Source organism: Rhagoletis pomonella, unplaced genomic scaffold (genome assembly GCF_013731165.1).
Source record: "Rhagoletis pomonella isolate Grant_MI unplaced genomic scaffold, Rhpom_1.0 Rhpom_scaffold_00005, whole genome shotgun sequence".
In the NCBI taxonomy this organism is placed as follows: Eukaryota; Metazoa; Arthropoda; class Insecta; order Diptera; family Tephritidae; genus Rhagoletis; species Rhagoletis pomonella.
Window position 1 is genome coordinate 75,479,416 of NW_023458559.1, and position 15,301 is coordinate 75,494,716.

The 15,301-nt window shown below is 34.5% G+C and overlaps 1 protein-coding gene across 2 annotated transcripts in view; it reads left to right on the forward strand.

Moving 5' to 3' along the window:
* Positions 1-15,301, forward strand: part of LOC118739573 (ATP-binding cassette sub-family G member 1) — a 54,681-nt gene that overhangs the window by 23,133 nt on the left and 16,247 nt on the right. For both annotated transcript variants that reach the window (XM_036470970.1, XM_036470969.1), the window contains exon 2: positions 7,241-7,563. In XM_036470970.1, the coding sequence (XP_036326863.1) occupies positions 7,479-7,563 (85 nt within the window). In that variant the 5' untranslated portion in view covers positions 7,241-7,478. The remainder of the gene's footprint in view (positions 1-7,240; positions 7,564-15,301) is intronic.

Here is a 15,301-nt window from a genome sequence, read left to right on the forward strand (position 1 = left end):
AAAAAATGTGGCACTTTTCTACAAGCAAAAACCACAATAAACGAATGTTTATTAAAATTTGAATTTTGGCGATACTGACCTCAGACTCTTTGGCTATTTCACTATAAGCTACCTCAACTAGAAAAGCAAACAGCCCAGCCGCTTAGGCAATTAACAGGCTACAAAAATATAAACATACATAATTACACATGTACATACATATACAATATATGCATACATATATTTAATGAGATGTTGTTAATGACGGCTGGACATGAATCACACGTTTCTTATGCGCGCGTCTAGGCTGCTTGAGCAGATTAACGATTGTGATCTACATACGTACATATAAACATGTAAGGGCAGTGTTGTCTTCTGCTATGTTGAAGACTTTATGCCATTGATGAACATCAGATAATTTTACTTAAAAACAGGGTACGAAAATAAACTGTACAAAACAATTCCCATTTGCTCATCGATCATCATATCATTTGTGGTTTTGTACAGTTTTGTAAATAGTCAGAAACAAATTGTAAGATTCACTGTCATTTTCCCCAACGAGAAACGTTTGCTTTTCGTTTGTGACAATTGTACCATAGGATACGTTTTATATGTATGCAAACGTTTCAATTACGTGAAAAATAATTTTGTCTGTAAATTTTCATATCCAATTCAATTAAAGAACATTTTTATTTTTTTTATTCATTGCAGCCATTCGTTTTGTATTTGTTTATTGCATATATGTGCATACATAAATATATTTTCCCTGCACGATTCATTTCGTTTGTTGTTTCGTCTGTAACTACTAAACTACTGTAGTGTACTATCGCCAAAGTGAACTCAGCCGTTTTGTTTCGTATTGTACCGAACTGTTAAAGTAATAAACGAAACGAAATAGTAACGTACAATATAGTTTATTTTCGTACACTGCTTAAAAACCTATTACTGCATTTTCAATTGGTTGTTTGAGAGCTAAACAAAATATATATATTTTACCTACGCTACACACATTAATAAAGGAATTATATCGCAAATACTTATATCTGAACAATCAATGGCACAGGAGATATATCGCATAAAGTACCGATCTTGACGATTTTCTCAGAAAACTGTGTACGATTACGATTCGAAAATACATAGCTAACGAAATTGCTCGGTTTTAGCTGTCACAATGAACGAGTTTTAAAGTAAAACCCCATATCAGAAAAATCAGTATAGGTTATAGTGACCCAATTTTTGTCATTTCCACTTTAGGCTTTTTCTTAACAATGAGTGAAAATAGTGCGAAATTGCATATTCCTATCTGCATAAATGGAGGAGTTATAACAAAAAATTTCCTATCTGAACAATAAGTTTTGGCGGTTCCGACAAATGATTAATACATTATACAAATACACCCGCTTACCAAATTTGGGATATCTCGAACTGCGCGCCTAGATTGCGTTCAAACAGGCACTGTTTGCCTGTCAGAGAGACGGACGGCTAAATCGATATTTATTTAAAAATATCGAATATCGGTATTTAAAAATATCGAACCAAAGTTATAACACCATTTCATGACTATAAAAGATAAAAAAAGCAAGATGAGAGGAAAAGATGAGAGTGCGCCAGTTTCGAAGTACACTCTGCTTAACCCACGACTGATGGAGGCGCCTTACAACTGTTCTGTTGCATATATATTTGTAGAAAAACTTAACTTAGTTGGACTCAACATAAGAATAACCCAAGATTCTTTATGTCACCCGGTCTAAGAAAAACATTGTCGCTTCATAGTAATTCCATAATTGGTTTTCTTGTTGCAGTTCAATCAGCCGCGTGGCAGCTTTCCAAAGGTGGGAGGAGAGATTTATTTGCCTTAAATACCTTGGGGATCCGTAAGAGCTCTTTTATGCTTTCACTTGCACAGTCCTTCAAACCTTGGGGTATTGCCGCTGCCCTCGCAGTTTGCATAGTTGTAGTTACTATGTAATGATTCTGTTGAGTTTGGGCAACATAAAGCGAACTAAAGATTTGATCAAAAGTCGTCTGCTATACGCTCTGAGTCCGGAGATTTCTAGCACTCCTTGCCTTTGTTGAAAGCCGGCCAAGTCATTGATAAAACTTTCGAAACTGTGTGTGAAATTTTCCTGGTAGGACCAAGGTTCGATCCCTGGTTCGAGTAGCATCCAAAAATATTTTTTTATAGCTATCCGTTAGACAGTGGCAAACTTCCGGATGTATTTCCAGCATGAAAAAGTTTTTCATAAAAATCATCTGAAGTGTCAATTGTTTTGTTGTTGTTGGGAGCTTCCGGAAGCAAAATTTAAGATTTTGAAGCATACCCAGAACTATTTACATCGGTTTCTCGAGAATCCTCAAAATATAAACCCTGGATAGAGTTTAAATATTTATTTGCTTTGTGTGTGTTCACAAATGCATCAAGCCAAAACATCAGTCTCTTTTATTTCTAAACTATTATTGACGGAAATGTCCAATATGCGCAACCACTGTTAAATGACGAAGGCATTTCCATCACTTATTGCTTAGAAATAAAAGGGACATGCATTTCCGAACACACCCTTTATTCGAGGAAATTACTTTGGAATTATTTTTCTTTTATCAGCTCGTGGTTTTTAGAAGCTGAAACCGTCCGTAATCCTAATTTCAATACAAAGACTACCAGTTTCATGAATCTGTGAAGAACTTGGCTTGCAGCAACTTTAATGAGTACATAAAAGTACATAGGTACTCTGAGCGATAGTCAAATCAAAAATTAAACAAGAAATGTTTTTGTTTTTTAACATCAATCGCCCTTCGTCAACCAATGGCCAACGAATGTATTTCTGTCATAATTCTCATAAAAATTGTTTAGTGTTTTACACAGCGAAATTTTTGAGTTGTTGAATATTACAAACTGTTATTAATTCATAAATGCATTGCAATTTTAAATGCTTTAGCTTAAGCATGAAGGCATAATCTACGGGCAATTCATTGTAGTGCGATTAAATTACATGCTTTGCACAACACTCGAATGCTTTAATAAAATGTAATTAGAATGCATCTCTACATTCTCTTTAATCACAGGCATTGCGCAATTTAGCGCATTAAGCGCCTTACTAAATATTTTGACCCCAATTGTAAGCGGCACATAGTACATATACTTATGTATGTATATGTAAATGTTTTAGTATGTACATTAGGGCGGTTCGATTTATCTCATATGCGGAAAATGCTCAACGTATCATTCTGAGATACTTTGCTTAAGAAACTGTTGGTCTAAAACCAATTTCGAGCCAGCGAATTTTAAAGGGAAGTTTCATAACAGGTAATACAAATTTTTATTTATTTTTTATTTATTTCAGTCAAACAGAACAATAGTTTCTTACTAACAAAGTTGGCTACCAGCTAATTAAATTAATTATAAATTAAAATAAGCACTGCTCCTTTTGGAAGAGGCGCGTCCAAACCCGAAATATTATTTAATTCGGAACGAGTTCTCATTAAGGAAGCATATTTAGAGTAATTTGAGTTGGGCATTCCCACATGTTTAAAACATTGAAAAGTGTCTAAGGTGACGAATCGCGACATTAAAGTTTAATCGTCCTAAAAGAGATGGACTGGGTTTATTACCCTTTTGCGAGATTAATTACATAAGAGCATGCAAGAAAGGAAGTTCTACTATTCAAAGTTTCGAGATTTATAAGGTGACAACCAGGGTTCGGATTTGCCTCATTTTGGCCCCTCGCTCGCTCGTTAGTTTGCTCTGAGTTAGCGCAACTCACGAGGAACACGCGAGGCTGTTTGCATACGAGCACTCGTTAGGTACGAGCGCACGCGATGAGTAGCCAGCGAGCGAGTAAGCAAACGAGGGCGGCGCAAGAGTAGAGCGGCAAGCAAACGAGGGCCTCATTAGCTCTGCCCTCGCGAGAGGGGCGTTGCGAGCAAGGCACTCATTTGCATCAGCAGACGAGCGAGCCGAGTAAACGGGCGAGGGAAATGAGGCAAGCAGATTAGACAGGCAAACGGGTTGTTTGGTCAGCAAAAATGTATGGGATAAAAATTGCATCAACTAAAAATTTAGAGCAAACGATTGTATACACACATGTAGATATGTATATACATACATATATACACATATGTATGTATTTATTTATGTATATATTTTCATGCACAGAAGAATAGATGCGTGCTATTTTTGCCAGTTTTATCTACTAGGTAGGCTCATATGTGCATACATATATGTTACTATGTACTTATACGCACGTATTATTCGCAAATAACAATTTGCAAAATGGTAAAATTTGCCGTATAAACGCTGAGTTAACTTTTTATTTGCAAATAACTAAATCACGCAAATAAGTATTGATTAGTGCTACTATTTGCAAATAAGCGCAAGACGCCGCCATTCTTAGGTTTATTTTCTTTTTCGATTGTCATCTTATTGCCTTTTTATAATCAAGACGTTGCCATTTTTAGCTTTATTTTCTTTTTCGATTGTCATATTATTGCCTTTTTATAATCAGGCAATATTAAAAATGAATTTTTCACCATCGAATAAACAGTGAGTTAGGTATTTGGAAATTATTTTTATTTGCAAATAGCTTACGTATAAACGTAGTATATGTAGGTATAGTTTTTTTAATTTTCAATAGCTTATAAAATTTCAACTTATACACTTAGGTCTCTTTTTATGTGGTTCTTTTTTATGCGGATTTGAATTTATGAGGTTTTTCAAACATTTTTTTCGCTGTATCGATTTTGCTTATTTGAGAGTTTTTATTACTTTTTTGCAATCAATTTTTCTTACATAATTCATGTATTTTTTATGATATTTTTTGTTTTGGTTAAAATACAGAAGTGAAGAAGTAAATTGTTTTTTTTTTTTTTGAAGTATCTGAATTTATGCGGGTTTTGAAAATGCTGGAACGCATCTCCTGTTCTTGTATGAAATTAAAGAACTTTTTTATGCGGATTTCTGAAGAACGCATCTACCGCATAAAAAAGACCTAAGTGTACATGAGAGACAGACCATACAAGTCCAAGCAAGTTTCATACTTTGTAAAAAAATTTGAAAATTTCAACAAAGTTTTAAACTTTTTAATCACATTTATATGTAGAGCAATGCTTGGTGTGTAGTTTTATAGCATAAATATATCATTCTCACTCGAAAAATATCATAATTGTGTTTTTTAATAATTTTGGAAACATTTCAAGTAGAATGTTCATATTTTTCCATTTTGGTGCCTATGTCTGCATACGGCGGAGGGTAGGGAAAATCCGGGAAACGCAAACGAGCGAGCATATAAAGCGGGTAAACCAAACGGGGGCGATGTGAAGTAGGTAAAAGCTGAGTGGACAAAGGGGAAAAACGAGACATCAAAGGCAAACAATTTACTCAGGCAGGCAAACGAAGTAACGTAATGGTAAGTACATATATACGGTGGACGGCTGCTTTGAAATTCAACGCCAACGCAGCGCCAAAGTTGTATGTGAACCGGCCTCTATTCTTTGTTTACGCAAATACATATCCATACATACATACATACATATGTACATATGTCCTTGAACAACAGGCCACAAATAAATTTTTTCTCCAAGGATTATATTTCATTCAGGTATACAGCATAACTGCTACAAGTAGCAAACTATTTTGGGGTGCTAACAAGTGCTTACTTGTTTTTTGTTTCTGCGGCACAAACGATTATCTATACTATCTTCGTTACTTACTTTTCTCTGTAAAGACAAAATACATGCATATGTACATACATACATAAATACATACATATGTATGTACATACATATATAAATATGCATGTTATGTATGTATATAACTCTAAAAAATATCTCATTCCATAATCTGTGCTTACGTATGTAATAAATTTTATTTGTTGTTTTAAAAGCTGCCCTAATATCGAGCCCTAACCGCCAAAATAACGTAAGCGACATTTTTTTCAAAATTTTCTTTTTGATGCAGAAATATTCCTAGAGCATCTAGGTACATTTCTGCATCAAAAATAAAATTTTGAAAAAAATGTCGCTTACGTTATTTTGGCGGTTAGGGCTCGATATAATATTCACATATTTATATGCATATGTACATATGTACATACAATTATTAACATACTTTCGTACATAATCTATTGACATACATTCCCACATTTTTATGCACAAAAATGCATGTGTTGTATAGTGCACTCGGAGCGCTCGCTCCTCGCTCACTCGTCTTACCTAGCAGAGCGAGTATGCAGACAGCTACTCGCCTCGTACTGCGAGCGAGGCAACACACAACAGCCTCGCTCGTTTAATAGGAGCGCGAGGAAACAAGCAGCGCTCGCTCGTTTGGCGAGCGAGGCAAACTTCTCGTGCCTCGCCTCATTGCTGCTACGAGTACGAGCTGCGAGCGCCTCGTTTTCTGCGAGGCATTGAGTAGGAGTTTGCTCGCTCGCTCGCTCGAACTCCGAGTTTTTGCCCACCCTGGTGACAACATGACTCGTAAGGCGGCAATGGTTCAGTGAAATTCAACGATCAAGATCATATTAAATAAAACTTTTTGAATGCGTTCTATTCTATTAATATAGAAAATCTAGAAATTTAGAGTGTGTTTGCATTGTTCAACTTTGCGTTCAACATTTGCGTTCAACTCAGCACAGGGTTGCACGAAAAAAAAGTTGAATGGCTAAAAATATCAAAATATGAAAATTTATCAAAATATTCGCCATAAAAAGGTGTTTGCATTGTTCAACTTTGCATTCAACTTTTGGTTGAATGGTCTTTCAACTAATCGCTTTCAACAAAGTTGGTCGCCAGTCAACATTTAGCCATTCAACTTTTTTTTCGTGCAACCCTGCGTTGAGTTGAACGCAATTGTTGAACGCAAAGTTGAATAATGCAAACACTGCTTTAGATTCAGAAATAAATATAATTTATATGTGACGCAAAGTTTAATTTATGTCAAAATAGATATGAAACTTCCCCTTAAAATTCGCTGGCTGGAAGTTGGTGTTAAACACATGGTTTCTTAAGCAAAGGTGCTCAGAATGATGCGTAGAGCATTTTCCGCATTTGCGATTTTTCGTTTTTTTTTTGGTCTCGTACAAATCGACCCGCTCTAATGTACATAAGAATATGATATATCATATACAAATAAATGTAAATTGATTATTACAATTCTGCATACGAAAGCGATAAAACACTTTATATTAACATTGGCGATAAATCGCTATATTCAATTACAATGCAACTTATATTAATATTTTTTTCTATTTTTACTAATATTTTTCAGTTCATGCTGCACACTCATGAAGACTGCTTGACTAATGTAACATTTTGAAGGCGCAACACGTTCCACCGAAAAGGTAAATTGAGCGATAAAAAATTACGGAGGAAAAGATAAATGCAGCGGTAGAAAAACAACATTCCAAATAAATTATTAATTACAAAACGCGGAGACAACAACAACAAGCAACTATCTAAAATACATAACCCCCTGACAAGTAGTGCAATCAACGTTGCTAGTTACCATGGAGCATACTGTCTGCCTGAAGCCATCGAAAGATGTCGAATTTCAAGATGTTTACTACACCGTTAAGGAGCGCAAGCATTTTGGTGAGTTTTTTTTTGTTTTAAGCTTAGTTATGAAGTAGCGAATGGCAAAATTACTTAAATTACAAAAGAGCCATCAAAATTGAGCGTTGTTTATAAACAACTCCTGCACTGTGGGAAAATTAGGCAAGACAGTTAAACACTTGTTCCCCAATTATTCTTAGATTTTAAAGTGCATTTTTTCGGGAATAATAGTGGATTTTTGGACATTCGAGATAAAAGTTAGAGTGCTGTTTTAAGTATCCACAATAATGAGTATCTATAGATAGCAATTTGTCATTTTTTAGTGTATTACAAAATTTTTGTACGTACATAGGTATTTAAAATCAGGATCATTTAAAAGGCCGATCCTTCTGCTATAATCGGGATAAGTTCGTTAAGTCCGAATGTAAAGTATGCAGTATAAAGTATATAAAGTATACTTTGAAAAGAAAATTATATAAAACTTCTCGTCAGATCATCGATATCCGGGTTTTACTTGTTTGCTTCAAAGGAAAAGGAGGTAGACTTAACAATTGCATTTATTTAAAAATTGCATGGAAAAACTAAGCCTAATTCGCTATCAAACCAATAATACGCATCCGCGAGTCTCCTGCCTAAAAAACATGAAATCAAGTTCCAAAATGAAATTCGAATATAAACTTTGCACGCTATAATAACATAAAGGTTTTATGATTTATTTTTGCTTTAATATTTTTTGCCATTTTCCACTGTGCGCTACGAAAGCATTTGGTAGGCTGATTGGTTGCGGGACTAGCGAGTTTTCTTGTTTTGGCGTTTTGTTGATATTCGGTTTCGTTTTATAGTTTAGTGTGTAATTAGGTAAGCTAATGAAAGTAAATATATATTTATTGCAAGGAGAAAATTGAAAGCAGAATTTATTGTTACTTAATAAAGTGGAATTTTTTCATTGTTGCATGTTTTTCAGTAATTCCTATATATGGTAGTGGGTGAAGAAAAGCTATAAAATCTACACTTACTTTCGCATGACGTAATAGTGAGTATATGTTGATGTAAAATATGTAGATTTTGGAACTTATTTCAGGTTTTTCATACATTGAAAGCTTCTTTGCTGCATCGAATATTAATCTTCCATCGATTCTGGTGATATGTCATTATCACTATTTCAAGCTTCTTTGTAAAATATTAAATGAGCTTATGATTTAATTATCATTGATTAAAAATAAAGATTATAAAGACATTCACCCCTATTCTGGTTGTCGTAAGTCGTTCGCATCAACAATCGCTCGTTGAATTATGTCGTAAATAAAAACATTAACGACTGATTTTAACACGTTTTCAATACTTCTTCATTTCGAAAGGATAATAGGGAACGACTGTCGTTCCGACAATCGGAATAGGGACGATTGTATTAAATATAACTATAATCTTACCGCAATTGATTAAACGGAAACAATTAACCAGCTAAGTCTGCTACGGATGGATGAGCAATCTACATTTTAATCCATCTACTATGTCAAAGTGACTTACGAATTTCACGTGCTGTGTGTGTTCACACGCTACACCCAGAAAAAGGTTTAGTTATAATAACCAAGATTTGGTTATAGTGATCAAGTGGCATAGTTGGATATGGCGAAATAAATATATAGTTCACGAAAGTCTGCAATTTACTTAAGACTTCTAGTTGGGACAAATGTATATTTGTTAATAATTACAAAACGACTACCTTGATTGGACAATATTGTTAGTTGAATAAAGTCATTATTGAGGAAATATAAACAATGCTTTGATTGATACGAGTTTTCAATTAATTTTGTGAACTTGCTGTAGACTTGAATCAGCTGACCGTTTATTATTGGGAAAAAAGTTTCAGTTTGACACAAATAGAAATTTACTCGATGTTTGTTGTGTCTACTTTCTTCTTTTATTTGCATAAAAAATACGTACATATTTACATAAGTTAGTTACTAAAGTAAATAATACATATGTATGTGGTGGTAAGAATTTCCTTAAAAACAACGATGATACAGGAACAGTCGTGCGAAAACCCAGGTCAATGTCTGCTGGAAGTATACTGCTTTGCTTTTTCCTTGGCTAAGCAGACACTTTCAAATTATAATTCACATGAATTATATATCCACTGAAAAACCTCGGTTGGCATCAAACGTTATATTTTTAAATAACTATGCGCGCACCGAAACAACTCGCGGTGATAGAAAAACTGAGACAAACAATTCTGTGCATGTCATAGCACACACTTTTCTTTCTCTACCTAGCGCAGCGATCGACATACCATAGCTCTGGGATCACATGCGTGTTTCACCCATATACGAACAGCGGTAGCGGAACAATGATTTCCACGCACAATGCAATGGTCGGCATACTATCACATTCAAACGATTCAATAAGTGGGACTGTGTGCATTGCTCAGCTCTTCGTATGTGAAACCACAGAATAAACAGTATACAGAAGACGCATGTCGACTATCCAACCAATTTGAATTTATGGCACGAGCGGTGAGGCAAGCAAGGGTATCACAAGCGGCGCTGCCTTTGTTACTTTAGCAGTATTTTCACTCGGCTGACGATGTTAATTCCATCGTCGCTATGACGACAAGATGTTAACTACGTTTTCCATCACGATCAGCGTTGCCGTTTTGGTACAATTGTATATTTTTTAATACTGTTTTTCTAAATTTTAATATCTGATCCTTTTTTGTTCCCAAATGCCGTATTTTGATACTTTCGGCTGGCAGAAATGAATTTGCGAAAACTATGAATAGTACTACTAGTCTAAAGGCTAATATTTTTTTATTGTTATTTGAAGTCTCACAATTTATATATAGATATTTATAAGTTGATTGGGTAACTCTTATAACTGTTATAGGACCCCTAAACCACACAAAAACATTACGAAATATCGAAAAAAATATATTTTTTTGAATTTAGTTTTTTTTTACGTTTTAAAGATTAAGCTATCAATATATACAACGCACATTAATATTTCTTGCACATATTTACTTGAGCAACGTTTCTTCAAAATAAGGTTTGCGCAATTTTATGCTGTAGTAAATTCCACAATATTGACTTGTACAAGTCTCGGGTTGCGCAAGGATTTTGTGTGGTTTAGGGTCCCTATAAGTTTGTTTTTCATTATGCAAAAGCAAGATATATAATTTTTTTTATAACTATGGATTTAATTATAAAATTTTATTTATTATTTGTTTTTTAAATAATAGTTTAATAAACAACAGTTTTGTTTGCTTTTGATACTTTTTCTGCTTGGCAACTGATACATTTTTTTCCAGCTCGCGGCAACGCTGATCCCGATGTGTGTTTATGGCGAGATGTTAACTTCATGTTATTCATAGTGGACGTGATGTTAACTCCTCTGCTCTGTTCCGGGTCGCCATGTTATTCATAGTGGTCGTAATGTTAACTTCTCTGCTCTGGTCCGGGTTGTAATATTACGTCCGCCGAAGAAAAATAAATTTGTATGTGGTGCGTCTTCTGTATACTGTTTATTCTGTGGTGAAACACATATGTGCTCAGAGAGCGCTCAGCATTCTTTAGGGGTGGCTCACAAGCATGAATATGTTCCACTCTCAAACCAAATCGTGGTTGCCTCAACCAAGATTTGGTAACTATGACTAAACCATGTGTTGAAAGAAAGCTTATCTGCATTAGCAGAGCTTAATAACATCCTTTTATGAACCATACGTTCAAGTTTAATGGTATTTGTAGAAATATGCTTCAAAGAAATATTTATTAGTATTAACCAAACCCTTCAACTAAATTAACGATTTGTTACAACCTAGATGAATATTAGAAGCTTTAATATATTTAGTTATAATTACCAACCCATGGTAATAGTTCCCAATCCTTGGTAACAGTTCCCAAATATTGTCAAAATTCGGAAACTAAATATCTTTAGTTGTCGAAACTAATCCTTTTTCTCAGTGTATTTCAATACTATAACGATGCACTCGTGTGCTGAAAATATGTAATTATCATATTGTAAAATATTTCCCATATTAAACTGTCTATTTCAATTAACATTTTCTGATCAAAGCTAAATTTTACTCTTTAATGATGATTTGTCGTTAATGCAATTTTATTGTAAACAATTTACAATTAGTCGGATAACCACAAAAGTCTTTGTTGTGTTTAATTGCCCTTCAAGTTGTTTTCCTTATTTATTATTTGTAATTATAACACTTCATAAAATTAATTAAATAAAAAAATATATATTAAAGCTAATCCCGCCACGTGTCTTTGTGTGCCGACTAAAATGCCTAGCTGATATTTAAATAAATCATTTGGTATTTATAAGGTGATAAATTGTTTAAATCGCAATATTTTATGGTAAGCAAATTAAAATATCTTATTACGTTGTCGACTCTTTATCAGCAGTTAATTACTAGTACCAGATTGACCGTGCTTTGCCCGGAGTGCATATACTTTTTAAGGTTTTCAAGATTTGGATAGTTTTAAAAAAATACTTTGGAAATAAACAACAAAAAAATAGGATTTCCATTTCTATTAAGTAAATTCCTTACCTCAGTTTTCGCTTACCGGACCATTGTAGCGTTTTTCAAGCAGAACTAAACGCCATAATGGAGGCGGCACGATAGCTCCGAACCTCCGCCCCTCCAGGACGGCGTATTGCTATCTATTCTGACAGCCTGGATGTATCAAATCTCTCAATTCTAACGGAATAACGTCCAAAGTATCCATAGAATGCAGGAAGACTCTCAACCTGCTGGTATCAAAATGCTCCTTGACTGTTTTATGGGCCCCTGGACATAGGGACATTCCTGGCAACTGCCTAGCCGAATTTGGCCAAAGATTGATGTTAAGCGATCCATAGCTCTTACCCGGCTGTACCGCTACTCTCTCAGATTAGTAGTCGGGGTAATCACAGGACACTGCCTGATGGGCACACACGGAAAAAGGTTAGGATACTCCACCAACGATTTTTGTCGCAGTTGCACAGACGAAGAAGAGGTGGAGACCATCGATCATTATCTCTGCCATTGTCCTGCCGTGACCAACACGCGCAACCAATTCTTCAACAAGTACTTCCTAGATGCTAAAAAAATTGAGATTGGCTAAATATCTCCAAAAAAATGCAATTGAGTGAGTGCACTTTTTCAGATCTCAAAAACGAAATTAAAAAAAATGTATGCATTTCGAAAACGGTTCTAATCTTTTGTGTATATTCTATTTTTGGCTTCAGATTTATTTCATGTAATATTTCTTTAGCCTAGACCCCCAAAGGGAGACATGTTAAGGTTAAAGTTCTAAGTACTTTGTTTATTGTCACTCCACTAATTTTTCGAAAGCCGAATTTGAATACAATAGAACTAACACTCTACTATGCCCCATTTAATGCAACACTGAAACTTAAAATTTGCAACAGTTGCAGGTGAGGCGATTAAATCACATTCCCTCTTTTGCTGAATCATCCAAATGCTTATTTTTCCTGTGTTAATATTCTCTTATTCGCATATGGTAGTGACATTCGACATTCTTCCAGAACGGATAATTTTGATATATTCTTACTTTACCCTTTAATTATTTAGCACGTAGTGTGCATTTTTAACTGACTTTCAAAAAAGGAGGAGGCAATCAGTTTTTTTTATGTATGTTACCGCATAACTTTGGACTACGTCAACCGATTTCAATGATTATTTTTGCGTCGGGAAGCTAGTGTCTCAGAGGTAGTCCCACTGAATTGAATCATAAAACAATTAACGGTACTCCTAAATTTTTATATGAGTATTGAAGTCGGTTTTTTTTTATGATTAATCTGGAAAACAAAGCGCTACCCCATGTGAGCATTTCTTGCTAGCGTATCGCATCCAGAGCTGCCAACTTGGCTCAAACCGTGCCATATTTGGCCCTATTTTACTTCTAATGGCACTTAATTTTTCAATTTGGCAAAAAGTGCCAAAATTAAACTTTAGAAAAATAGTAATATTTAAATATATTTTTGCTCAAGTAAAATTTTCTAATTTCAATAGTCTATACAACTGGTTTATCTTATTTTGGCATGGGCTTTTGTTTTAGGTATGTGTTTCTAATTTTAATGCTAAATGGGAAGAATTATAAAAAATTGCACCTTTTTTGGCACTTATATTTTTCTATTTGGCACATTCTGGCACTTTTTTATCCTCAATATGGCACCTCATAGCTAATAATAGTTGGCAACCCTGATCCCATCGTTTAATGGTTTTAAATTAAAATTTGTACCATCAGGGTTCATTAGGGCGTATTTATTTGTATACAAAGTTTGCATCCTGCCTAGCATCCTTTATACATAAAATTCTGAGAAAAAAATCCATTTGATCATATCTCTTAAGTCAAAGAGTTGATCAAAGTCATCGGCCTGAAATTTTGGGGGGAGGGCGGAGGGAAAGTGGGGGCTCGAAATTGAATTTAGAGCTATGTATGCTTTACTGGACTTGTTCTCTTAGAATTTAATTTAGAAAAAAATTCACTCGCCCTAATTTACATACATTTGTACAATGTAAGGTGGTCCATAAATACACGTGGCAAAAAAGTAAAGTCCAAATTTTAATGCTTTCACCCCCTAGGATTGTTCTATGTCGAAAAAATGCACCTCTTTTCATTTCGAATTCAAAAAATATTTAGAAGCCGCTCAAAGTTTCCCATGTATTTTCATTGAGAAAAAAATTTCGAAGAACTGATAAAAAATACTAAAACAAAAATTTTCGATCGGAAAGCTATGTTTCTCTTCAGGAGACTTCCAATAATAATATCCAATTGTTTATTTTACCATTTTTTAGTACTGGCTGGGGTATACTTATGTTTTTCGGTATTAAACAATCCAAGGAGCTGAGCATTAAAATTCCGAATTTACTTTTTGTTGGACCGCCCTAATGTACATAAATACGGCTTTTGGAGTTATTATTCAATTGTTCTACTCAAGCAGCACAAATTACTCCATAAAAGTGTGATGAGTACTTACAGATATTTCCTGTTACATTTCTGTTGTGTTATTTCATCAGCATTGGGCTTCATCATCATAGCTAAACATGTACATATATACAGTGACTCAAATAAATGACCACGTGTTGATTTTTCAAGTTGTATATCGTCCAAGCTTTAAGCAAAACCATATAAATCATAGTTTAAATTTTATGAATATACACAATTTGCATCAAAATTTCAACTTTTTTATCGGAATCTTTAGAACATTTTTGGGTATGCAGTTTTATAGCCCATAGTCTAATAAAGTGTAAGTTTCAAATGGTTAAAAATCCCGTTGCTTTTTGAGACGGATTTTTGCACTTTTTCCATATAAGCATGAATTTCTTATGAAATAAAATGCGGAAGAACCGTTATCACCAAAATTTCAAAAAGTCAAAGCCAGTTTTTGTAATTGCACGAGTTATGTGAAAAAAAAACCGCAAAAGCAGTCTCCAAGCAAAAATCCTCAAAAACCATCGCGATTTTTAGGTGGTTGAAATTTGCACTTAATAAGATTAAAATTGTATGGGCTATAAAACTGCATACCCAAAAATGTTCTAATGTGACTACACACGGGGCAACCGTTGAAGAAACGTGTTGAGGCAACCTGTTTTTTTGTTCAATACATACGAGGCAACCATAGAGGCAACCATTACAGCGACCTCAGTGGTGTGTGTTGCGTTATGAAATGAACATACGGAAGACAATTTTTTTCTACCAAAACACCTTTTCAACTGAACTGTTTTCAATGAACTAAGCCAATAAAGTCAATACACAACGATACA